We start from the raw sequence: 27,871 nt of genomic DNA on the forward strand, positions 1-27,871 counted from the left end.
GGAACTGGCTTGTGTTTCGGGGCCAAGTTCTATGAAAAATGCATATCTTTAAATGCTAGAATCACACTCAGGAGAAGCTCGTGGGAAGTGAGTCTGTCTGAGGCAAAAGCAGGCTCACGTCTCCCATCTACTTTCGGCATATGCTCATTGTGTGGAGTGATGACCAGAAATACCGACATTATTTAAGTCACCCTCTCACTCTCTCCCTCTGGCTCCCCTCTCCCATTCACTTCTCCCCATCCCTGACCTGAGAGCACAGAATTGAATCCACACAGCTTAGAGGTACCTATGCCTGACTCTCCTCCCGAGTAAGGTAAGAAAACGTGGCAATGGACTGGCCTGCCCCTCCTCCAACCATGGAAACTTAGAGAATTGTTATATTCAGATCTCAACTGCTCAAGCATCCCGTTTCCTAGCAACCCTCCAAACGCTTTGGTGCAGGATTGGAAGGAGGACTCCCAGGCTGCGGTGATGGCTCTCATCAAGGAGGCCTGCCTGAAAGCGAAAGGGATCGCCTCGGGAGGTAAGGAGCTTACCACCAAAGCGGGTGATTAAGTAGGGCCAAGTTAACTTTCATCCAGCGGCATTCTTCAAAGTTAGCTCTCCAGATGTTATCTCCTCTGTACATCCGTAATCATCAGATGAAAAGATGTTTCTCCTAGATCTAACGGTTTGAAAAGCATTGACCTGAATGCCATCGAAAATGGCTTCATTGTGTGTATTCTCCCAGTCTTCAACGTGTTACTATGTTTCTGAAAATCTCCAAGAGGCAGGAGAGCATGGAGGTATTCCCAAATTTATTTGGCCAAGAAACTCTCATTTTGTAGAACATCTCAGAGGACTAGTGTTCAGGGAAACACCCACTGGGAAGCACTATTAGAAGGACATCAGGGGCGCCTGGGTGGCTCAGTCAGTTCGGCTCAGGTCATGATCTCACAGGTCGTGGGTCCGAGCCCCGCGTCAGGCTCTGGGCTGATGGCTCGGAGCCTGGAGCCTGCTTCGGATTCTGTGTCTCCCTCTCTCTCTCTGCCCCTCCCCCGCTTATGCTCGCGCGCGCGCTCTCTCTCTCTCTCTCTCTCTCTCTCTCTCAAAAAAATTGTTACATAAAAAAAGGACATATCAACCATTGAGACACAACATAACAGATGTAAAGCAGGTGACACAATGCCTAGTTACAGAAGGCTCTCAAAAACTATAGCGACAACTTATACTTAGTATCCCACTTGGTTCCTTCTCATTTCTGAATAGCCTTTCTCCACATTTACTTCTATAACTCCTTCCCTTCCTTCACCAGACTCTGGCCCTACTGGGCTTCCTTTATGTCCGCAGGCATGGTGAAATATTTTCCTGCCACAAGGCTTTTGCACATTCTTTATTTTCTGCCAAGAATACCACTTTCCCCCACTGTTTATGTGGACGATTCCTTCTCATTCATCCTTAGCCCTCACTTAAATTGTCACCTCCTCATGATGCTACCTTTGTTATTCCTTATCTCACCACCCTCCTTGTTTCATCCTATACATATCACAAATAAGAATTCTCACTTTTATCTATTGAATATAAGAAGAGTTTTCCATCAATCACTTGTAGACTCTAGAGGTCACAGATGTAGCTTACTTTTTGCTCCACTAGCACGATCTTTAAACAAGATCATGGAAGACAAAGATCTGTGTAATGCAGAAGTCATTCTGTGTAGAAAGGATTAAACAATAGAATAAACCCCATTTTCAACAGCACACTTACAAGAATGCATATGCATTCTCCACGTTGCCCTTTGTTACATCAACCATGATTTAAAAAAAGGAAAACAAACACAAGGAGGTACTATGAACACAGTCCTGGATTGGCTATGCCTATAGGAAACAAAGTAATGCAGTTCTGATACGTAGTTTCATGGTGGTATGACTTGATGCATGTAAATAGCTTGAGAACCTAAGAGAACAGAAAGCTATCAAACGCCTCAAACTATCCATTCATTCATTCATTCATTCATTCATTCAACAAAGATATGCTTCATCAGCTGCCATATGTTCAAATGCCACATGTTAGGCAATGCACACGTGAGGCCTTTCCATTCGAACCCATCAGTTTGGTGTATATTCCCTCATTTTATATTACATTTATCTTCTCTCATTTACAAAATCTTAAGTCTTTTGAGGTGCCTTTATCATATGTGTTTCAGAAATAGCGGTAAACATAAATACCACACAAACAGCAGACGCGGCTACTCAATCTCACCCCTCACGCCCACCAGGCTTGAATACAGCCTCGAAGACCCTTGAAACACTCCACTTCAGGACGACTCTAGGGGGCATGAGCGATAGCACCCAAAAGGAACCCTAGGGTGTGTTTATTCTGGGTGGAAGAAAGAGCCCCAGCTTTGGAGTCAGACCACATTGTGCTTGAATCCATGTATCAGAAGGATAATCTGTGCCTGGTTACTCTGTCAGATATAGATAATCCTACCTACTTTCTCTTCGGTAAGAGAATTAAATAATATATTTGAAACATGTGGCACACAGCAGGTATCCAATAAATGCTTCCGGTGTTATTAGTTTTCCCCCAAGTAAGCCTCATAGAGGGTTTCACATACAATGATGGTTTAATAAGATGGGCTGGCATAAACAGAAACCTTCCAGAAGCTAGCACAATGGGACACAAAAACTGAAAATCAGGAAAGGGGAACAAAAACACCCAACTTCCTCCCTCCATCCCCTCTATCCACACAACACATTCTATCCATTTTCTTTCCCTACATTTACTAAAAAGTATCCTGGGCAGCAGGAGATGCTGAGAGAGTTCGTGATTGAAAATCCTAAGGATGCGTGTTTTGTTCTTAAGCACTTTTCTTAGCTTGACCTGATTTTGCTCCAGAGGTGAGCATTATAAGATCTGGTGGCATATTGGAGCATTTGAGGACTCAAAGGGTGGGTAAACAGTTGATCGTAACCGTGGATAAGTCAGGGCTTAGGGCCTGCCATTGGATGATTGCCCAATTACAGGATACAAAATGAATCTGTGGGTCTGCTGAGATTCCACCCCCCCCCCCCCCCCCCGATACTCACCACCTCCTCCCTCTGGGTGGTTAAGACTTCCTTTTAAATACAATAATTAAATGTGGAACATAGCTGCTGGAGATATAATACTCTGCTTGCCAATACATTTAAATTAATATTGTGATCCTAAGCAGGAGATGATTAAGGTTACCCTGCACCACCAAAGTCTTTTTTTATTATTAGCCATATCAACACACCATAGCGATTGCATAACTATTAAACACACCCAACTCCTTCCTTAGTTTGCTTTCGGGCTGATGAAAACACGACATCTATGACCCAAAGAAGATGAACGAAATAAAATGGCGGGAAATGCCAATGACAAAAATCTACTGGGATTAAATCGGTAGACTGGATTCTGATACCGTTGTCTCTGGGGGACATTTCACAATTTCCAGGTAATGCTGGAATATCTGCCCACGATCTTTTAAACGTATGCAACTTCTCTTGGCATGTAAGTTGGCATCTACTAAACTAAACCGATAACAACACTGAAGATTTAGTCCACAAGAAATAAAACCCCAATGAACTGACAAAGAAGAATAGTAGCAAGTACTTGAAAAGGTGCCCAGCCTTGTGTTTTGACAGCATTCACTTGACTAATTTTTAGAGGGCACCTACCATGTGCCAGGCGCTATGCTAGGCACTGGGGATACTACAAGTGGGGAGCAAAACAGACAAGGTCCCTGATACCGTGGACCTCACACTTTGGTGGGGAAGACACAAAGAAAACAAGTAAACGAGATAATTTTAGGTAATGAGCTACGATGAAAATAAAATGGCGGGGCGCCTGGGTGGTCCAAGTTGGTTAAGAATCCAACTCTTGATTTTTGGCTCAGGTCATGATCTCACGGTTAGTGGGATCGAGTTCCGTGTCAGGCTCCGCACTGATAGTGTGGAGCCTGCTTCTCCAATTACAGGATACAAAATTCTCTCTCTCCATCTCTCTTCTGTAGCCTCCCCTGCTCGCCTGCACACCGGGCACAAGTGCTCGCGCGCGCTCTCTCTCTCTCTCTATCAAAAAAAATAACCAAACACTACAAAAGTAAAGAAAAGAAAACGTTGACCTGATAGAGAGGGATGGTGGTAGGATTCTGTATACAGGGTGAGCTACCTTCTATAGGGAATGCTTCCTCAAAGACATAGCAGGGTAGCCAAGCCCTGAATGGCAGGAAAGAGCATCCACTTGCAAGGATCTGGGGAAACGTGTCACGGGCAGATGGAAGAGTCAAAGTGAAGCTCCTAAAGTGACAGCAATCCTGACATGTTTGAAGAAGAGAAAAGATAAGTTGCCGTGGTCGAGCAAGATGAAGAGTAGAGGGCAAGAGCTCGGGCAGGTTATGTAGGACCTTGTGGGCATGTGAGGAGTTTGGTATTTTGTTTGCATGGCAATGGAAACAAGCAATGGAAATCTCAACTGGTTAGTGTTAAGCAGGTAATGGAGTTTGTGATGTAATGAAGTGAAGGTGAAGACCCACATGTCACTATACCCCGAAAGCGGCCAGGGCTCACATGCAAGGTGGGCAATCAAAGCGCTAGACCTGAGGTTTGGAGACTGGGGTTGGAGTCCTTGTTCTGTCCCTGAGCTTCGACCAGTCACGACGAGTTAAGAGGCAGGGCTTCAATAGTGTCTTTACCAACCATTTCCTAACTGCCTACTGTGTGTTCAGGTCCAAATGTTGAGACCTAATCCCAGACCTCAAAGGGTTCACAGTCTAGTAGGATAAAATCACAACAGAATTAGCACATTTATGCATAAATTTGGATATTCCTGGATAATAGGCTGTAGTCCCAGGTGATTCTTGTAGGAGTTAAATGAGATATATGCTTTAAAAACTGTGACTAATTTATGAAAGCTACCTTTTGCTTACAGAAATCAGCACTCTTTCCATTCAAAGTGACAGAAATCCAGCTCAAGCTAATTAAGTTTGAAAGCAATTCATTCTCTTAGGTCACTAAAAATCTCACTCACTTCAGGGGTGGTTGGACCCAGGAACTCAACGAATATCATCAGAACTAAACTCACTCTCTCCATTCTGCCTTCCTGCACAATAGCTTTATTCCATGGAAGGTTTTCCACCTTGCAGTGACAAGGTGGCTTCCATCAACTCCAGGAGTACATCCTATCTTCCTTACAACCCTATCAGTAAGTTATTTTTCTCTCCAGTACACAAACAAAATTGTGAACCCAGTTCTTACTGGGTCAACTGCCCAGTCTTGAACCCACAGCTGTGCTCAAAACAACTCTGAAGAAAAATAACAAAGTTGGATGACCAACATTACATTATTCCAAAAGTCAGAATACACTGTGGGACTACAGTACATTTGTTGGCTTATGACTGAGTCAACAGCTCATCCATGCAATAGGAGGCAATGAGCTCCACCCAAAATGTAGATGATAAATGGTTCCCCCAAAAGAAAAGTCAGGGTGCTGGTGTTGCCCCAAAATGAGGCAATTTTAGGCAGGTAGAATTTACAGATGATTATTCAGTACTGTAATTAAACTGAGGTGACAAGCTTAACTAATCTCTGAATTTCCTTCTATAAAGTGCCAAAATTCTATAAATTCATTCACTCGCCGAGCATTACACATCAAGCACATACTATGCGGCAGACCCTACTACAGGCACAGAAGACAAAACAATGAACAAAGGAGGTGAAATTTAAGAATGTATATCATACATGGTACATACATGTTGAAATAAAATGATTATTTTGGTTTACAAAGAATTGGTAATTATATGACTTAAGACCCTGTTTGTGTCTCTAAAGGAGCTATGAAGGACAGAAGCAAGAATTTTCAGTACCACATTATATGAAAATTTCTATAATTATATATATGTACGTAACAATCATAAGTAAAAAAAAAAACAAAAACAAAAAACAAAACAAAACAAAATACATGTTTTAAAGAAACATACCAGAATCTGAACCTGGCCACCTCTAAGCTGATTAGAGAACAAAAATGTTCACAAGGAACAACTTTTAAAAACATGTTTGTGCAATGTCTTTGTTGGCTATTATCAAAGAATTGTTTGACTGATGACCTTCTTTGACTTTGAATACATGTTCTAAAATGTTTTAAGTAACGCCGCTGAAGAATGAGGCATTTTCTCCATTCCTTGTTACTACTCAATAAACGAAGTCAAATACCACATGCTGCTCTTAGACAACTTCCAACTCGTGGGCTTTTGACAAGTCAATATTTTGTTACAAATGTTAAGAATATCTGAATATTTCAAAGAGCTCCTTTGGATTAGAGGTAAGACATCAAACTAAACTAGCACTGTACCAAGAGCTATAGTCTATCCCTACCATTCACATCTTTAAGTCCATTTCAGAGAAATGCCAAGTAAATATGTATCTGTGATCAGTTATTGCATCCTAAATATTCAATAATATTTTTAACACAATATTAATCTGATAAGTTTCATTGTTGTATGACTTTAAGAAAACCCACACGTTTTCCTGGTCCTCAGTTTCATTACTTGTAAAATGCAAAGAATGGACTGAGCATAATCTCTATTAAGTGATATATGGATATATACACATATACCTACATATTCTCTCTCTCTCTCTCTCTCTCTCTCTCTCTCACACACACACACACACACACACACACACACACACACACACACACAGTCAATATCTGCATCCCTAGCACCAAGCCCCAGTATTTATTCAATAAAGACTCACTGAGTAAAGCAAACCATTTAAGGAATAATCAATTATTCTCAAAACTCCAAATCCATTTTCTCATTCTCAACTTATTGGAGGCAGGGAGAAAGAGACCGAGAATAAGGACAGTGGAACACATTTTTCATAAAATCAACACTTCATTGGATTTAGGAAATGTATTTTATTTTGAGAAGTATTTCTTACCTACATGTTTGGTGTTAAAATGTCCCTATCATTTATGAAATGATGGTGATAGTATTTTATAGTTACTTTTTACGAAATTTCCTTTCTTGGCAAAAGTGGAAGTTAGTATACTATGTTGATCCCCCGGTTCTCCAATTTCTTTAAAATTTTTAATCTTTGAAACCAATAGTGTGCTGAACCAAAGGCAAGAATAATTCTTGAATTTCTCTCAAGTTCCAGCATTCTAGGAGATAAACTTTTCTTGCTGGATGGTTTGAACGGTTAACTGCATCAGGGAGTGATTCAGCACCATGGACAGATCTCCGAAAATGGGGCCCATCTTGGGGGACAAAGGGCTGGATTGAAATGAGTAGAAGAGGGGCGCCTGGGTGGCTCAGTCGGTTGAGTGTCCGACTTTGGCTCAGGTCATGATCTCACGGTTCGTGAGTTTGAGCCCCGCATCGGGCTCTGTGCTGACAGCTCAGAGCCTGGAGCCTGCTTCAGATTCTGTGTCTCCCTCTCTCTGCACCCCATCCCCACTCATGCTCTGTCTCTCTCCGTCTTAAAAATAAATAAAACATTTTAAAAAATTTAAATGAGTAGAAGACAGTGCAGGCTCTGCTTTGAGCATGGCAGTCTTCATGTGACCACACAACTCAAGGCCTAATACCTAAATTAATAAATTTAAGTCTCCATGGAATAAAATATTCAGATTATGATTACACTTAGTTTCATTAACTGCATTCTCAGAATAATATGATGGGGTTTCCCTTTCAACTTGTAATTAACTTTGTTGAGAATTCTTAATGGGGTTTTCATGCAGCTTCCTAAAACCTTATTATAAGTTATTTTAATATATTTATTATGGGATTAAACTATGTTGCTCAATTTTATATTGGCTGTTATTTTTAAAAGAAGAAAAAATTCAACACTAATCTTGAAGAACAGTGAGCTGATTGAACTGAAAACAGTACTTTGAAAAAGATCTGTACTCAACTCCTGACAGCTAATCCTGAAATTTTGGTCCTTCCACGTCAGGTGTGGCATTTTCATTTTCCCACCAAAAGCAGTGTGACCCCAACCAAACGAAATCCCCTTCTCCCATTAGACAATCTGTATAAAACTCATCAAACCTGCAAGAAAGACCTATATTCTAAGACTGATAGATCTCCCCTCAATCGAAGGTGAGGAAAATCAGTACATGAAATTTTTCTGCTTTCTTTCACTATGATTCTTGGGAAGTGGTTAGGGCATATTTCTCTTAGAACAAAATATCAATTTCTCAAGAAAATGTGCTAATCTCTTCATTCTCCTTTGGCCCCAAGTGTTTCGAGGAGGTCTCCTGCCTGCACCCACGGCATCCTGCCCTTACACCTACCACGCTTCTTTGCAATTACCTGTTTACTCCACTGTCTCATAAACTCTAAGAGGACAGTTCCAATTTTTTGTCTTATTCATCTGTGTACCTCCCATTCCTAGCACATTGTCTGGCAGGATTTTATAAGTATCAGTTAAATATCGATTGAGTCGACGGAAATATTAATGACAAGAAATCAGACAAATTGGCTAAAATCCGAGTCCTCCAAAACAGAAATGGTGACTTTCTCTCCATTGGTCCATTTTCAAAGATTAGTGTAGTCTAAAACAGTGATTATTAGCAGAAACCAAAACATAAGGAGAAGAAAGAGAAGAGACATAATTTGGAGCATCACCCAGTGTAGGTCCTTGGAAAAGGCCCAAGAAGAGTCATGAATAGAGTACAAAGTATAAAGCCAGACAAGAGTTGAGTTCATATTTGAACCCACATATAGGATGTGAATGCCTTACCAAATATTTCTGTGGTCTTGGGCAGGCTAAACTCTCTGGGACACGGTTTTCTATCTATAATATGTGGGTACAAGATCTTTTCCAATTATTTCATGGGGTTATCATAAGAAGTAAAATGCATGCACGTGACAGGTGCACAACAAACATTATTCTGTTTTATTACTCCTTTTATATCCACACTAAGTGTCAAAAACATAGTAGGCATGTTGCATCATTTAATCCTGATATGTAAATAGAAACGCTCTCCCAAAAATACCTGTGTCCAAGAATAGGCTTCCCCTAGCATGGCAGGAACAGAGCTTGGCATCTTTTAACCAGACACTGTGATGGGCACTTAGGCTTTCTTTACAAATAGTCCTACAGCTGGTTTGAAGCACTCTGGAAAAGCAACGCAAATCTAATTAAGCAATGCCATGTGGTCAGAGTTAGTAGCAATTTTTGAAAACAGCCCAGGAGATGGCTTACAGAAAGTGGTAGAGTTTGGGGGGTTTTTTGTGTTTTTTTTTTTTTTATTCTTTTAAGGGCTCCGTTTCTGTGTTGCCCACACACACAGATACACACACCCTCATGAACGCATAATCCCATTTTCTGGGTGAAAATACAAGCCATGTTTGAAACCATACAGATTTCTACAGGCCTGGTCTGCCACTGTAAATAAAATATTAAAACCAATATTCCTAACAGAACAAAAGCTCATGTGTTTCAACGGGAATAGAAGAAAAACATAAGACAGGAACAAATGGCTAAGAATAGGACAGCTGTTCCATCAGAACTATTTCCTTGGGAAGAAATTGACAGATTCTTTGGTTCTCATTGGCATCAAAAACATTAGTAGTAACAAACACACACACACACACACACACACACACACACGTGCAGACTGTGGAGGGCAAACATTTTCACTTTGAAATAGCAACTGCACGATGAATTCATGCTGGTGTGTATCATCACCCCCTCGTTAATGGACCACATTAGCACGAAGGTTCACTCGTCCCACAAGTAAGAGTAACGGCCAACATTTAGGTTACCAGCCACTATGCTAAGTTCACTATCTGAATGAATGCATTTAATCCTCCCAAACAATCTTGTATTTTGCTCCTTTTATAGAATGGGAAACCAAGGTTCAGAAAATGAAATTAATTTTCCCAAGATTACATAACCAACAGGCAACAGAGCAGATACCCAGTTATGTCTACCTCCCAAGTCCACATACCCCACTGCCTCACTGCACTATCTCAAAGACATATTGGACATGTTTAGTGGGCATCGACCACACGTGAGAGACCCTTCCATAACACTGAATACTTCAAGAGAAAACCGGAACTCTTGATCTAAAATCACACAAAATTGATTCAAGTCATTGCACGGAACCTACAAATGTGTTTAGTTAATCCACTACAGACCCAACCCCTACCTCTTATTAACTTCTTCACTTACTGACCCATGTGCCAAAACCCTAACAGTCAGAGATCTTCAGATGGAACAGTCTTAGTCTGCCTGATTGGGGAAAAGAATGCTCACATTTCAGAAACAAGATCGTTGGTAGCCATGGCTTCGTTGAAAAGAGTGAGAGCCTCACAGGAGTCGGAATTAGCCAAGTTCCCTCAAAACTCAAAATCTCAAGGGTCCTACTAACAGGTTCCACTGACGAGAGATTCATTCTTCCATGCATGTGTTCTTTCATCCAACAAACACCTGTTGAACACTGTGTCATTTCACTGAAGATACGGGGATGACTAAAACAAACACAACCCCTGCCCCACCCCAACAAAGCTTAAAACAGCAATCTCTACCCCACTTCTCAAGGATGGCCTTTTTGGAGAACCAGCTCCACCATGGCCATGAGAGGAGCTAAAACACTCTCCACCCCACTCAACTGACTGCACCTGGGTCAGACAGCTGATCCAGGGGAAGCCAGCCCACGGGCTGGTCAGAAGCTAATTACATTTTCTCTCTCTGCATAATAGGAACTAAAAGACACAGCAGTGAACTGCCTTAAAGACAAAAGTGATGCTTTACTCACTCCACCTGCTAAAGTCCTGAAGGTAGCCCTGATTCCTATCCTTCCTGAGCCTGGATACTCCCCAGAAGATACACCATGTGTATCCAACAAAGTTCAGGCTATATAGTCAGACAGACCTGGGGACGAATCCTGGTTCCTGTATCTATTAACTATGACACCGTGGACAAGATCTTTCGTGGTTAATTTTATTATGGATGTCTTCAAATACAAAGATAAAATGGACTCCCATGTATTTGGCCACCAAATAATAACAATAATAGTAATATTTATTAATAGTAATATGCAATATTTCCCCCCTTCTGTTCCACTGAAACAGGAATAATGATACCCTGTCCATCGACTTTTTCATTCACTAGGCAAAACTGGATGGGGCTGCTTCTGTCAGCCAGCCCGGTTCCCACGGTATGGGGGTCACTGTCACAATACAAAGCATGTGCTCTCATGCAGTTTACATGGTAATGGAAGAGGCATAAATAAGGAAGAAGACAACTTCAGAAAGAACAAAAGTTATTAAGAAAATAATGGGGGAATGAGGAACAGTAGGGAGCTTGTGGGCCAAAGGGAGACAAGGAAGTCTTCTCCAGTGAGGTAGCTTTAGGCATATGACGTAAAAGGGTAGAGGCCTGGAAGCAGGGTTCTGCAGGCAGGGAGCACAGCAAGTGCAAAGATCCTGGGGCAGGGATGAGCAAGGCTGTTCACGGGTTGTTTTCAGTACAAAATGAGCTAATGCGTCCAGAGCTTTAACATAATGCCTGGCACATAGTAAGTGCTTAATAAATGTTAGTTCCTGTTCCTCCTAAGGAAGGACTCATGACAAGACCTACACTGGAGTGTGTTTTCAAAACAGCTCTCTTTCCTACAGGGCCAGTGGATCTGAGGGTTCACTTCCCAAATCCTTCAACCACTTCAACTCCTAGGGGGAAAGACTTCCCCCTTCTGCAAACACCTGTACCCAAAGGAGAGGTCACATAGTATAGGGGTTGAAACACAGACCTTGGGGTCTCACTGGCCCGGTTTAAATCCCAGCTCTACCATTTAGTAGCTGTATGAACTTTGGATAAGTCATTTAACCTCTCTGAGCCCCAGTTTCCCCACCTTTATGATGGTGGAAATAACAGTACCAACCTAATAAGGTTTTGAACATTCAATGTGGAGGTGGGGGGTAGAATGTTGCCTATATAAGTTACTGTTAATATTTCACTATCTTACATATATTTTTACTCTTATACACCTGCCCCGATTATGAAATTCCCCCGATTTTTAAAAGATATTTGGGAATATCCCCGCCAGTGTCTCCAAAAGTCAAGTATAGGACATTTGGGTGTCTTGGTAAATATGGGAAATGAATGGAAACCCATTTGGCCCTAGATATGAGCTGCACAACATCTTCAGAAGCTACATGATGGATCTGCTTTTTATCTGGTTCCCTGTAAACCCGCTGGGAAATGGTCCTGGAGGTCGGGGTTGGGGGGGGGGGGTGAGGAGGGTGGTCAGTGGGGAGCTGAGGCTGGAATTTCTGGTCTTTCTGATGGATTCTGTGTCCAGAAATATCAAGCCAGCATTTCTCCTCAGTCTGGGGTGAGATCTCACCTTCCAAGTAAATATTGTACTATCAACCCAATTCGAAAGAGGCGTGATGTGTTTGCACAGAACACTCAGAGGGTACTCTGTCCCACGAGCCTCTGTGAGAGCACAGTGAAGACATAAGCTGGTTCTATTCCCACACTGACCAGGGGAATAATTTTATGTGGATGCTTTTATAGACCCTGGGAGATACTTTTTCTACTGTGGCAATAAAGGCTTTGTAATTGCCGCTGACTTATTTAGTGCTGTTTTCAGTCTTTACCACATCATTAAACAATACTGCACAACCAAAATACTACTATCAGCCTGACTGTACAAAATACAATGTAGCATCCTGTTGTGGATCCTGGAACAGAAAAGGGACCTAAGGAAAGGAACTACTGAAACCCAAACACTATCCACGGTTTAGCTAAAAATAATGTACCAATGTTAATGTCTTAGTTTTGACAGGTGTACCACAGTAATAAATGATGTTAACATCAGGGGGAAGTGGGTGAGGAGTATATAGAACTCTGGGTGTTATCTCTGCTACTTCTCTGTAAATATAAAATTATTTCCAGATTAAAATTACATATAGTTTTTAGAAAGTGTGCTGTTAACACAAATGAGCTGAGAAACATTAACCTGGTCTCTCTCCTTGCACCCACAGCCTTCACTCACATCTCCCATTCTTTTTTTTTTTTAATGTTTACTTTTAAGAGGTAGAGACAGAGCATGAGTAGGGGAGAGGCAGAGAGAGACAGAGACACAGAATCCGAAGCAGGCTCCAGGCTCTGAGCTGTCAGCACAGAGCCCGACATGGGGCTTGAACTCACAAACCCTGAGATCACAACCTGAGCCGAAGTAGGAGGCTTAACTGACTGAGCCACTCAGGTGCCCCCTCACATCTCCCATCCTTAAGACACAAGGGAGCCTATATTTACTCCGCACTCCCGAAAAGCATGGGGAGTGTCCCTGGCAGGCTGGGAAGCTGGGGTGGGGGAGATAGAAGCACGTTCATAGCACTTGAGGACAAAATGTGCCTTCAAAAGCAAACTATAATTATACAGAAGCCGAGGAGCATTTGCGAAAAATCACTATCTCATCTGAATCTACATCCTGTTCATCAAAGAGGTCGAGGCCCTTTTGATTATCAGACTAAATATTTTTAGGCAATATCACTGAATGCCTGGAAAGAACATGAACAGCATCAGCTGAAGAAAAATTCATCTTCAGATAAAAAAGCAAGTCTTGCATATCACAGTAAAGATCAACCCTAGGAAATGTATAAAGGGAAGTTGACAACATTTCCCCACATTGAAGATTCCCCCCCACCACCCGGATTTGCCTTTACCCTAGTCCTCCAGTCCCTTCCTTCTAAATATCTGGATTTCTGCAGACTTTTGATTCTCTTAGCTTGACCAAGGCATAATGGAAAGATCAGAAAGGGGTCTAGCATTAGTATCAAGATGAGGAAAGAGGGGTGCCTGGGTGGCTCAGTCAGTTAAGGGTCCGACTTCAGTCCAGGTCATGATCTCATGGTTCGTCGGTTCAAGCCCCATGTCAGGCTCTGTGCTGACAGCTCAGAGCCTGGAGCCTGCTTTGGATTCTGTGTCTCCGTCTCTCTCTGCCTCTCCCCCGTTCATGGTCTGTGTGTGTCTCTTTCTCAAAAATACATAAACATTAAAAAAAAAAAAGATGAGGAAAGAGAAATAGATTGGAGATGAGTATTCTCTGAAAGCTATGTTGAGCGGGTCACTGAATAGAGATGAAAATGACACTCAAGTTTGGGTTATCGAATTCCCAGTCAAGTCTGGTAACTTGCATGTTTAGTGAAGAATACCGCGACAATGGCATGATGTGCCCCCTCTTGGTATATCACAAACGGATGCACCTTTCTTTCCATTTTTGGTAATGGTGACTCTTCACTGCTCACAATGTCCAGAGAAGGGTTCAATTCAATAGGTGCATTCTAATCCTGGCACCAAGAGCTGGTCTAACTTCTCAGTTGGAATGAATTCCTTCTCTCCTAGTTCCCTATGGGTCAAAATGGGCTCTGGTGACTGCCTGGCCTCTTGAAGCCCCAATAATTGATAAATATCAGTCATTTAGGCCTAGCCTGTCAATGAACTTCCAAAATCATTCCCTCTTCTGAACATGTAAATTTTCCCTGTGTCTACAATATGTAAATAGCTCTTGTGAATCAATAAAAAGACAAAATCACTACAAGGAAGGCTATCTTTACTACCAACTACTAAATTAACTGTGAAAATTAAACTGATTAAGGGGCCCCTGGGTGGCTTAATCGATTAATCAGTTAAGCTTAATCGGTTAAGCTCCTGACTATTGGTTTCGGCTCAGGTCATGATCTCACTCACAGTTTGTGAGTTCAAGCCCCATATCAGACTCTGTACTGACAGTCAGGAGCCTGCTACGGATTCTCTAACTCTGTCTCTGCCCCTCCCATGCTCGCTCTATCTCTCTCTCTCAAAAATAGATACATTTTAAACAAAATTTTAAACAAAATTAAACTGATTAACGTAAATTGGAGGAAGAGCTATATGCTTCTTATCTTTCCAGACCTTCCCAAAAATTCTAGGAAATAAGGACTGCATCATCCCAGCAGCAGGATAGGAAATTAACATCTTGTACGAATGCAGTAAGTGTTTGTGTAGACCTGGAATTCTCTTCTGTAGTCTACCAGGAATGCTCTGGCGTACATCCACCCAAGAGAACATTACAGGACATTTTTTAATTGGTATAAATATCTCTGATTACTGAGGCTCAGACATAGGCCAAACGCAAGAATCATAAATAAACCAAGTTAGTCTGTCACAAGAGACTTCTCAATTCCTCAGTGCCTGGACACCCATCTCCGAGCAGTAATTTGTCTCCAGTACAACTTTTAACAGAAGTCCCTTATTTCAACAAGATTCATTAACGCTCTGTGCCCTTTGGCCTAATGCAACGATGAAACGTGGGTGACTTCAGCGAGTTTGTTATTCTGTTTGAGCGTTGATTCAAAAATCACCACAAAACTTACAACTTCACACGAGAAACTTGTTAACTCCCCTTGGAGAGCCACGGACTCCACGCCATTTCACCTCTGTCTACTCCGTGACCACACTCTCTCACGTGTGACGTCTGGGACCCACATACAACTAGGTTTTCTGCTTCTTTCCCAGGGACCCCTGAAAGGCAATGTGCTCATTTCCATCAGAGCCAGAATGGAACTCAGCAACTGCCATTTCCGAGTTGGTGCAATTTACCGTATCTTTCAGGGCTGTGAGGTTTGGTCATAAAACTTCCAACTGCTGATGTATTTCGCTCTAAAATGCGGCCATTCCTCACGCCGTTCTATGACCCGATTCATAAATAAATAATGCCAAATCATTGAATACAGCGAAACCTAAGACATTCTATTTGGTAGCCCTTCTCCGAACCATGTAAACGTCGACTTGATAACTATGTGGCAACATTTTCAAGCCTGTGAAAAATTATCACAATGCAGAATCAGAGAAACTGCATCACCTGTGTCACATACTGCAGATTTATTGCTCTACCCATCAAGCATAAAAATTTGTAGCCAAACAGTCCGAAATGGTGATTCAGCAAATAAGCTACCAATGCAACTTTTGTAACGGGGCTTCAGCAAAGGCGACCCAGACTATAAAATGTGCCGTGTTTTTAAGAACCTCCAGCCACCACTAAATACATCCTTTAAACTGTCTGGCTTGTGTTATTTTAAACGAAGCCCTCCACATTACTTTCATGTGGGGGGTAACTTGAAAACATAATAGCAAGGAATAAGCACCCCAAAGCAACATAACCACAAGTCAAGACCCCACACACACGCAAAGGCACATGTATGTGCATGTGTACATACTCAGAGTAGTTTGCAATTATTTTTATGAAACTCTCTTTTTTATGAAAAAGAGATCAAATTCTTCTGAACTACTGTCTGTTCACTGAAAACAGCATGAAGCCTAAAGGTCACAACTGGTCCACCTCAGGAAGCAAATAAGCCAATGGACCACCGGTTAAACGATTTTCCGATCAAGATGAACGAATAAAATGGGTCAATGCCAAACAGATTACGTAAAATGAAACAACCAAGTAACCCATTGGTTAACTAAGTCCCCATGATGAACCAACCAAGAGGGCCATTAGTTAACGGAAGAACCAACCATCAGAAGCCAACCGAATGGATCAATCTGTAACAGAAACACCAACCAAGTGACATCGGATGATGCCAAACACAGCTAGCTAGCTTCATCCGGAGAGATGGAAGAAAACTTGCAACTAGGCAACAAACAGAAAAGCTCTTAATGAATCCAAACACATCCCATGCAATCTGGACACGTGACCACTGCCTGGGTCACCACGTGGGGCTGGAAACGGACCACACAGCTATACTTACGAAGATTATTTATGGGAGTTCTGGTATCCATGTTTTCATAATGCTGGACATGAACCACAATGTTGAGGTCCCTCTCCATGGGGTCGGTGTTGCAGTGGCCCTGTGGCCTCATGACATCTGCAAGGGCCCTGAAAGGAGAAAGAAGTGAAATCTGTTCATTCCAAACGCAATGACTGGCACCTGTTGTGTTCTGAGCACTGTGCTTAGGAGGACGAGGCCCCTTACTCCACGGAGTTGCCATGCTCGTTAGAGGTGGGAGGGAGAAAAAGACATCAGGAAGTTAAGAAGATCACTGCAATTACAGATTACATAAGGTCTTCATGCAAAACAGGACACGCGTTCCCCACAAGAGGTGTGTAATTAGCAATATCACCTACCTTGCAGAGAGCTGTGGAGAGGACTGAATGACGAATATATGTAATGCGTCTGCACCCCATAAACCCAGCCCCCTCATAGCTGACACCTGATACCACAGCCCACGTACATCAGTGGTCCACTATTAGCCACAAATAACATTTATAGGGTGCTTACCACAAGTGGGGCACCGTGTGAATCACGTTAAGCCTTAACGAAGGGGCTTACAAACACCTTATGAGGTTTATTACTCCTTCTTTGCAGATGAGCGGACAAAGGCTCAGAGAAGTGAATTAACCTGCTGAAAGTCACACAGCCCGTTGCACGGGTCTTTGAACAAGAGTCCGTTTTCACAGCTCTGTACGCTGAGCGCATTGGGTTTCCTGTAGTTAGGGAGGATTTGGCACGATCCATCCATACCCCCCAAGGTGGGTGCCCCTCTTAATCAGTAGCTGGGACATAGGGCAAGCTTACAACCTGAGTCACCAACTGTGTTTTATCGTCACGTTTCGCCCCCTTGACACTCATCCAAGGGTCAGTATTCTTTCGGCTGTCTTTGACAAATAAGAAAACCAGTTGAGAGGTGTTAAGTGACTACGTGAGTTTCTCCCAGCTGACGTAACAAAGTGCCCCACACTAAGTGGCCCCAAACCACACAAATGTACTGTCTCACAGTTCTGGAGGCCAGAAGTCCAAAATCAGGATATTAGGAGACTCCTCCCTTGCCTCCTCCTGGCTTCCGGTGGATTTCTGGTGGAAATCTCTGGCATCTGCTAGCTCGCAGCTGCCTCACCCCAGGCTCTTCCTCCGTCTTTGCCCCGTGTGTCTCAGGAGGCTCTGTCTTCCCGTGAAGACCTGCTTTTAAGGACACCAGTCATACTGGGTTGGGGCGTACCCTCCTCCAGGATAAGCTCAAGTCATTACGTGTGCAAAATCCCATTCCTCAATAACGTCACATTCTGAGGACCACAAGACCAGGACTTTAAAAAAGCTTTTGTTATGGGGCGGGGGTACACCGTTCACCCAGAACGGTGACCTTCACAATTAGATGTAACCTTAGTAAAGCCGCCCAGCGTTTGCACAGAGAGCAGAACAGAGGTAAGTGCCAAGCGGATACCACATCTAAGGTCAGACCTCACCACCCCACATCTGCCTCTTGGCCTATGCTCCACCAGGTCATTCCTGAGACAGGATTATCCTTGAACGATGCGTACTATTGTGGGTGTAACTGCACAGGTATGCATCTCTGACACGAGCCGTGTTTGGACCACAAACCTCATTCTGCTTCTTCCTCTTTGCGCGACAGGAGAGCTAGCCAAGATGCTAAGGGTGAATCTCCTTTCCCCAGTGGTTTCATGGACAAGCAGACGAGTATCAGCCCTGCTTAGCCATTTCCCTAATATTTCCCTAATTATGGGCACCGAGACGCTCAGAGCACCTCCCTGCCTCTGAACACAACACAGCCACAGGCACCCTCATTCATGCCTCCTCTTGGACCAGGGAGAGCTTCTCAGGGCACACACCCACAAGTCATACTGCCATGGTTTAGGATACATCCAGATGCTCCTAACCAACCAGAACCCTCTGAGTCCACATCGAGGGAGACAGAGACGGAAGGAGAGCTGTTTGCGAGAGGTCAGCCTGCCGGCTGAAATTTACCCCCCCCCCCCACCACCACCCCGTATAAGCATCGATTCTCAAACAATGTCTGCCAACAAGCGGCACCAGCATCACCTGGGAGCACGTTAAAAGGCAAATTTTCAGGTCCACCCAGACCTACTGACTCAGAAACTCCAGGGGCAGCCACCTGAGGTTTCAGGTGCACATCCAAGTCTGAGCCTGTGTTAGGCTCACGGAGGCCCCAAGCTCGGGGACTGAGTGGTTGCTCAGGGGGCAAGGAGACAACGGCCCAAAAACCACAGCGGGTGAGAAGTGTCAGATGTGAACTACAGGGGACACAGCAAGACATTAGAGGAAAAGACTGGGCAAGCCAAGACGCAAGACAATAACGACAGCTCCCAATCATTCACTCATTCACTCAACAAATATCCATTGCCTACTATGTGCCAGGCACTAGTCAGAGCTCTGGGAACACAGCCAGTGTGCAGGATGCACAAGATCACTGTCTTACCAAAGCTTGTATTCCAGGGGACAGGATAAAAAAATATATGTGTGTTCAATAAATTTTTAACAAGTAGAACACGTGGGGCGCCTGGGTGGCTCAGTCGGTTAGGCGTCTGACTTCGGCTCAGGTCATGATCTCGCGGTCCGTGGGTTCGAGCCCCGCGTCGGGCTCTGTGCCGACAGCTCAAGAGCCTGGAGCCTGCTTTGGATTCTGTGTCTCCCTCTCTCTCTCTCTGCCCCTCCCCCGTTCATGCTCTGTGTCTCTCTGTCTTCAAAATAAATAAACATTAAAAAAAATTAAAAATTAAAAAAAATAAATAAATAAAAAGTATAACACAATCAAGCGACACCGGCACATGGCAGCCTTATCCTCAACAGCCCCAAAGTGGAAACAATCCAAATCAGCTGACGAATGGACACGCAGAAGGTGTTATACGCAGGGGAGTATGATTCAGCCACAAAAAGGTAGGAAACACCGACACCTGCTACAACATGGATGGAACCTGGAAACTTGAAGCTCCTTGCAAAGGACCCAAAAAGCCACGGGGTACGTGATTCTATTTCCATTAAGTGTTCAGAAAGGGTTAATCCATAGAGATAAAAAGGAGACCAGTGGTGGCCAGGGGCTGGAGATAGGGAGGACTGAGGAGTGGCTCTGGAATGTATACGGACTTTCAACCATGAAAATGTTCTGGGATCAGACAGGAGTGATAGTTGCTTCAATTTATGAATATGTCAAAAACCAATGAATTGTACACTTTTCTAAAATTCTACATAAACAGGGGGGGGGGGGAGAGGGAGAGAGAGATAAGGTGACCAGGAAAAGCTTTCCTGAGGAGTTGACATTTGAGATGAGCCCTGAACTGTAAGAAGGAGTTGGTCGTGTAAAGGTGATGGAAAGAAACTTCCTGGCAGCTGGAGCAGCAAATGCAAAGGCCCTGGGGCAGTAAAGAGTTCATATACTTGAAGTACAAGCCAAAAGGCCAATGAAGCTGGAGGATAGGCAATAAGGAAGGGAGCTTTCAAGGTGAGGATTATCGTACCCATTTTATGGAGCAAAAAAAAAACTGTTCAAGTTCACCCGGCACATCACTGTAGGGACTGGAGATACAAACCCGAGTGTCTCTGAAATTAGAGTTCAGCCTCCTTCCTCACTCTGTGCTGTAAGCAGAGTCTGAAATTCAAGGAGGCTGCAGGAAATGGAAGGTTTGAGGTAAAGCGGGAGCTCCAAACCTGATATGCCTTTCTCACTTCTAAACAGGATCTTCATCATGAACTTCCGGAGGTCCCTGGACCCCTCGGGAATTGAATGGAAATTTTGTTTGTGCGTTTTTCTCAGGCAAGGAGCCATAGCTTTCACCAATTCCTCTAAGGAGTCCCCCCCCCTGGAATTCCATGTTATTCAGGCTTTCAAGAGGTTGGCAAAGTAAGTTATCAGGACAGCTACCACGAACTCGGTCAGCGCGGCTATCTGCACATTCCCTGGGCCTCTCTGGGGTGCTGAAATTCCTGAAAACCCAGCCCAAAAGCCAGGGATGCTTTTCCCCAAGGCAGCCCTTCCCAGGGCACGCAATGGAGATGAGAGTTCTTAAGAGGCCTCCATATCCTGGAAAAGCAGCCTTCAAAGTAGAGTCCACTCACTCTACGCACCACAAAAAAATGATTCGGCATAAGGACAGGAAATCCAAGAACTCCTGTGTATGGTCTTTAGTCGTTCAAGTGAGGAATCAATGCAATATGGGTATGGATGCTGGCACCCTCACTTGAGATGCCCACGTCAGCCAGCGAGAATCAGGAAGCTCAGACCAAGAACAGTGACTGGGGTGCATTGCCCATATTACAGCTATGTGCCCCCCTAAAGGGAATAGGCAGATACATTATCTAGGTTTAGCAAGGCTAACCATCACTGAGCAGGCGCATGGCTTCACCACCACCACCGCCCCCCCAACCGTAACAAAACCACAGGCTGAAGAAAATTCTGATAGAGGAAGCACAAGAAAACAATCGCGTTGTGGGTGATGGGCATTGAGGAGGGCACCTGTTGGGATGAGCACTGGGTATTGTATGGAAACCAGTAAATTTTACATATACACATAAAAAGAAAACAATTGCGTTGCCTCTCCACTTTTCTTCAACAGCTAGCTTGTTACAAGGTTAAAAACAATGTTCTATTCAGATCAAAGCCAAGTCAGCCAAAAATAGTCAAAATTCTCACGAAAAATATTCAAAATGTGGACTGTTTATTAATGGTAAGTTTCATCCTCAACAAACATGATTTGACATTAGCTAATGATTGCGTGACGTCATCATGCTTACCAACAGACTTTAATATTTACTGCACCTTCAGTTCAGCTTAAAATTTGTTTTTAGGTGTGCTTTATAATGTACCTAACAACTGTTCACCGGTCCATGCATATACTTATTAGTACAACAAATGTGTATGGATTAGGGTACAGACTAAAAAACATGTTAAAATACGTGTCCAAAAAGCTTCATAAATAAGACAATGGACATCACCAACTATGTGCTATAAACCAAATTCCAAACGATTTGCCATCTATTTGCAGCACATAGTTTGGGTGCTTCTCAAACCATGTGCATTCGTGCTACCTCGGGGTCTTGTTAAAAATGTAGATTCTATTTCAGTAAGTCAGAGGCAGGGCATGAGATTCTTCCACTCAAGCTCCCAGGTCACGAAAATGAGGCGGCTCCACAGGACATACTCTGAGTACTAAGTCCCTAAAAGAACCATAATGGTAGCTTTTAAGTGTCCACTTGACTATGGCACAGGGTGCCCAAATATTTGGTCAAATGTCATTGTGGATGCATCTGAGAATGTGCATTTGGATGAGATGAACACTGACATTCAACAGACTGAGTACATTGCCCTCTAGCATTCAGGTGGGCCTCATCTAATCAGTTGAAGGCATGCAGAGACAAAAGTCCCACCCTCTCTTGAGTTAAAGGGAATTTTCCTGCCTGACAGCCTTCAAACTGGGATGTCAGCTCTGTAGATTTCAGACTTCCTAATGGCAAGTCCACATCATGTATCTCACTCTTGCTCTCTCTCTCTATATATATATATCTCCTACAGGTTTTGTTTCTCTGGAGAACCATAACTAATACAGGTACCTTACTAAAGAAACTGCACTTTTCTTTGATATCTCTTGTCCCAGCTCAGAACAAGTACCTTGAAACACTGCCATTTTTGTGGTCATAGATGATTGAATATTGGCAATTTCCTAAGTTTCAATTTGGCGTCAATTTCTTTCTAGATGTACTCGTGTGTTACTTGTCTCGTGCCATTTGACTGTTAGCTCTTTTGAGTGCAGGGATTGCGTCTGTATTGTCACTATTCTCTTATAGCTCTCAAAACGGTACTAGGTATGCCATAGGTGCTCAATAAATACCTATGAAATGAATACATGAATGGGTGAGTGAATGAATGAACAAAAGACAAGATACTTTCTTTTGTAAATTATGATGTCAGAAACCAGATACTGGTTTTGTCCGTGGCAGATACTGTTCTAGGCACTGAGGATACAACAGAAGAGATGTGGTGTCCCCACACTCCTTACTTTGGACAGTAAAGCAAGATATAGATAACCAAATAGCAAACCAGGAAATTAATAAGTTAATTTTAGGCTGTAATGAAGAAACACCAGGCGATGAGCCGGAGGGGGGCGGGCAGTGGTAACTGAGTCGTCAGGGTCATCAGGGACGGCTTCTCGGAGAAGGCGACACCAGAGCGGAGACCTCAATGGCGAGGGAGCCAGCGCATGAGGTCTGACAGAGGATTCGAGCCAAGCCAACGCGACAGTTCCAAGGTAGCAATGAGAGAATACGGTGTTCCTTCACCTTCCAATCACCGCGAGCAAATAAAAGACCCCAACATTCCCAAACAGAGCTCAGAACCTCCTCATCTGGCTTCAAAGCTCCCCGGAATCCCGAGGTCTAAACTATGTTCTGACATTTAAACACCTGAAGAGGATTCCGGAACATTTCCTCTGAAGCATCTTTTACTTTTTCAAGAACGCGAGGGCCGTGGGCATGAGGTGACTTTCTGGAGTGGTGGTTACACAGGTAGAGGCAAAGCTCCTGAAAAACCACACTTAAACTTAAAATGTGTGCCTTTTACTGGGTCAAGTATATACCCCACTGAAGGGGACTGCTAAAATGCAAGGACTCCATCGCCCAAAGAGAAGTAACCTGCCACGAGCAAGAATTTATAGACTCTTCTCCATGGGCAACAAGATTTGCCTGCAAGGGTTTCTCCAAGCTGGGGAGCTGGTCAAAGCCAGAGGGTAACCACAGACATGCAAGGAAAAAGGGCAGCGGGAAGAGAGAAAAGGCAAAAGGAGGGGAGACGTTTAGCGGTTGATGCTGCCTCTTTAAAAGGGACTCCAGCTTTTCTGAAGCGTGTTTGAAAAGCACCCGGGACACTGTGCTGTGCAATGTGCCACTTGGATTTCTGATTCTGTTTGAAGGTGGGCAAAATAATGACATGTGTTCCCTACTGGCCTGAAGCGTATGGAGCTTCCAACACACATTCCTGCCCCCAAGGTCGCTTCTCATCAACGGCTCCTTCCAAGGGCGCTGGCCCTGCCAGGGGCGGATGCAGGAAACACTCCTGGTCTTGATCTTACAGGGGCTCCTTGTACTGGCCCCCCTGCACGTGTCGCCATTTGCAGAACAGCAAGCACTTCTTTGCGATCTGAGAGCACGTTAGTCCAGCACGTGTCCACTCAAAGGCCGTGCAGCCTAGTGGTCAGGGACCTGTGCCCTGGCCTCAGACTGTCTGGGTTGGAAGTCTGACTCCTCCACTCCCCAGGGCCTCGTTCATCCTCACGGAATGCAATCTGTGCCTCTTCAGAGGCACACTGTCCTAAGGCCTGCCTCACTGGGGCAGGGCCTGGAATTAAATGAGCACTTATACACAAGCTCGTGGTGAAATAGCAGGCTGGACAAGGCTTCTTTCATATCACCCAGGCCAACACTTTGCAAGGCATTTAATGAGGCCATTCCCGGGTCTTCTCTGCTATTCTGAACCTGTCCCCCTCTGCTGCTTAACTCTGAAGGAGTTAGAAGACTGGACCAATGCCACACAGCTTAAAAGATGGAACAGGGCAAGGACGAGGTACTGAGTTTCAGACTACAACATTTACCCCTTTGGCAGGTAAGGGGTAGAAAATTCCAGTAATAAGGGTGATGGCAAAGGGGTAAAACTTGCTGAGCAGTGACCATAAAGAGGTCCTGTGCTAAGGGCCTCCCAAGTCCAGTCTCAGTGAAACCTCACACAAGCCTGGGACATAGGGATGACCAGGGTTTCATTCTACAGACAAGAATCTAAAACTCAGAGAGGCGAAGTCACGTTCCCAAGGTCACACAGCTCCTAAGCGGCCAGGCTGGATGGAATCTCCAGACATCTGACTTGAGGTAGGCTCGACTGAGTCTCCAGGGACTCCAGAGTGGGGGTGGAGACAGAGGCCGACCTGAGAGCTTCCTAAAGAGGGAACTCACCACTGGGTGGCAACCAACAGCTTCCCTGGGAAAATGCACATCAGTGTTGTCCAAACTACCGATTTCTCAAGAGAAGTCAGGAATCGGGATTTCTACGTGAAATCTCCTTAGTTCTAAGTTGGTTTTAAAACACAATGTAGGACACAATGTATGAAATTTTACAGGCAGATGCAGTGAGCCTTGACCGGATCCGAGTTTGGGAGCTCAAGCTCCAGAGGACATCGTTGGTACGACCAGGAAAATGTTACCCTGATTGGCTACTTGATGGTATGACAGACTTTCTGCCCTTCTTCTCGAGGGTCATCCCAGGATTGTGTCGTGGGGGAGAATGTCCTTGTTCTTAGGCAATCCACGCTGAAGTATTTAGGGATGAAGTGCCATGTCTGCAATTCGTTTTCAAATGTTTCAGCCAAGAAACACAGGAAAAGGAAAGGGAGGGAGAAAGGGACAGAGGAAAAGAAAACACAGAGTGTGTACTAAAGCAAACATGACAAAATACTAATAATTGTGTGGCCTGGATTAGTAACTCTCAACTGGGGGTGATTTTACCCCCGGATAACATGTGGCTATGACTGAGGACATTTTTTTTTTTGACTGTCACAGCTGGGTTGTAAGGGGGGTGCTATTGGCATAGTGGGTGGAGTCGAAGCGTGCTGCCAGACCCCCTACGATGCACAGAACAGCCCCCCCACTACCGAGAATGAGCCGGCTCCAAATGGCAGTCGTACCGGGAGTGACAAACCCTAAAGACATTTTTATGTTTCAAGTTTTTTCTTTTGTATGTGCAAAATGTTTCACCGTAAAAAAAAAAAAAAAAAACAAAAAAAAACAACAACAACAACAGAGAGAGAGAGAGAAACTTTAAAATAAAAATAAGAATACATAAATAGCCACACCTTACAGACCAAACAAAACATGCCTGCATGGTTGGGTAATCACAGCCGGCCACTGTTTGCAGTCACTTGTCCCGATCCACAGTGGCTGGCTGTAATGCTGCTCTGGCTGGTGAATGAGGGTCTCTGAAGCTCTTCTGATATCGTGGGTGAGACCCCCGCAGCTCCCAGAGTTAGCGACTTTCTCCTGTTATCAGGTCCCAGTCGGACCAGAAGGGAGCAGCCAACATGCCCAGGACTCTGGGTCTGAAAACCGACATCACGGAGGCCTCTTCCGGGATACCACAAGCGCACGGGTCACCAGGAGCAATTGGTGACCTAGGGGTGCTTTCCGATGAAATGAGAATGAACCCCTCATCTCAGTGACCCGCACAGCCCAAGACAAAATAAATTAAGAGGCTGTGGCTGAGACGTTAATTGCACCCAGAAGCTCTCAGGTGGCTGGGTGCACCCCACCCAGGTACCCCCTGGCCCCCACAAGCAAAACCCAATAAGCTCATGGCTGTGGCCGGGACTTGAAATGAACAACTGCACACACACAGTGCAACATGCATTTGGACGGTCCTTGGGGCAGCCCCCAGCACCACAAATACACAAAGCAGAAATACGTGCTGAAAACACACAACCAAATGCAAATAAGGGAGTGGCCTTGGATTAATTCATCCATTCCCAAGAATGTAAAAAATAGTCCCAAACTCGAGAACGGTCTTCCTCAAGAACGTCAAGGCCACTTTTGAAGAGCCATCCAGGGAGACTGTTACATGCGGATTTCTGGGGCTCATCCCAGACCTTTACTGACCCAGAACCTTTCCGGACAGAACACAAGAATGTGCATTTTAGGAAGCCCCCACCCCCATCCAATGCTCACTGGCACTGAAAACACCGTTGAAATCAGGGGCCTGGGGACTGCAGTTTTATAACTGTGTGACCTTGGAGAAGCCATCCCTGAACCGTGATTTTCTCATCTATCAGTGGGAATTGACAGCACTTGTCTCCTAGGGCAGCTGTGCACACTAAAGGCGTGTTTACACACACATGCACGTGCACACACACACACACCCCTAATACGGTGCTTGGCAAATGTTCCTTCATCTTCTGTAATGGTAACTGTCCACACGCTGGAAAACCTAGAGAGCTTTACAAAAGTACACAGACTCAGCAACCCTAGAGATTCTGATGGAAATTGTCGAGGGCGGGGCCCCTAGCAACACGATTTTTTTTTTTTAAAGCACTCCAGGTGGTCCTAAACAGCAGCTGGGGTTGAAAACCACAGGGTGGAAACTGCCAATAAAAATCAACTATCCTTTCTCTTCAAGAGAATGTACTTCTACCGCATTCTGGAATTTCCAAAGTGTACCCGGAGAGTCCTGTGGCCAGGCTCTGTTATCAGAGGACTGGGTGCCCCGCGATGCCACCCCCAAGCAGCCCTTTAGTGGTCCCTGCAGAAGTGGCCACAACTGACCAAGCGGCGGGGGGGGGGGGGGGGACTCTTTTTCTCCAGACAAGAGCTGCAAGGTGGCAGGACAGGAATGGGAGTCGCTCCTGGGCCCTCAGGTCGGCGGTGGAGCGCTCTCGACAGGAATACCCAGATCACGCGGAGCCTGAAGATCACACATCACCTTCTCCCGCCGCAGGCCAAAGGGAGCCGCCCACCCTTAGCTCCACTGGCACCCTCCCACCTCCCCTTCTCCCGCCTTTCCTCCCCTCCTCCACCCCCCACCCAAACACCCAGGAGGGCTTCTGTAAGCGCTGCTTTGCAAGGGAAAGGCTCAGTGGATACTTCAGCAGAGGAATTAACCCGAATCTGCAAGGCAGGCTACCTATCCCTGGGGGACTCTCTCCCTACCAAGGCGACACCCGCCGCCTGCCGCAGTCCTGCCTCGGTACTCTTCCTTCACCTCAACACAGACCCCGGGAAGCTACAGGGACTGGCGGGGACTGCGGGGAAGTGAAACTCCGGCCTGTGGGGCTTGGCGACAGGGCTTCTTGGGGGTGCAGGAGGTGGGCGGGGCCAGCGTGTTACTCGCTCAGTGGGTCAGGGTTTCCTGAATCCCCTGGAAGCTTACTTTTGTGCTTCAAGACCCCAACATCCACCCACCCCTCCCTGCTGACCCAAACCAAGAGGAACTTCCTCACCTCTTGCCCCAAATCCCTCCCCTCTGGGGAAAAAAAAGAATCATCGGATACTCTGCGTATAAATAGAAAATAATTACTAGTGAGGTGGTAATGT

The 27,871-nt window shown here is 44.6% G+C and overlaps 1 protein-coding gene and 1 long non-coding RNA gene across 4 annotated transcripts in view; one reads left to right on the top strand and one right to left on the bottom strand.

The window, feature by feature from the left end:
* Positions 1–27,871, bottom strand: part of SHISA9 (shisa family member 9) — a 279,798-nt gene that overhangs the window by 250,105 nt on the left and 1,822 nt on the right. For both annotated transcript variants that reach the window (XM_045047407.1, XM_045047408.1), the window contains exon 2: positions 16,751–16,878. In XM_045047407.1, the coding sequence (XP_044903342.1) occupies positions 16,751–16,878 (128 nt within the window). The remainder of the gene's footprint in view (positions 1–16,750; positions 16,879–27,871) is intronic.
* On the top strand, positions 414–27,856 carry LOC123382494. Of its 2 annotated transcripts, none has more exons than XR_006590936.1 (3): positions 414–523; positions 24,913–25,015; positions 27,143–27,856. It is a non-coding gene; the product is annotated as an uncharacterized LOC123382494 (long non-coding RNA). The 2 variants fall into 2 exon arrangements; XR_006590935.1 differs by lacking the exon at positions 414–523 and adding an exon at positions 22,072–24,664.

Source organism: Felis catus, chromosome E3, assembly GCF_018350175.1.
Source record: "Felis catus isolate Fca126 chromosome E3, F.catus_Fca126_mat1.0, whole genome shotgun sequence".
Lineage (NCBI taxonomy): Eukaryota > Metazoa > Chordata > Mammalia > Carnivora > Felidae > Felis > Felis catus.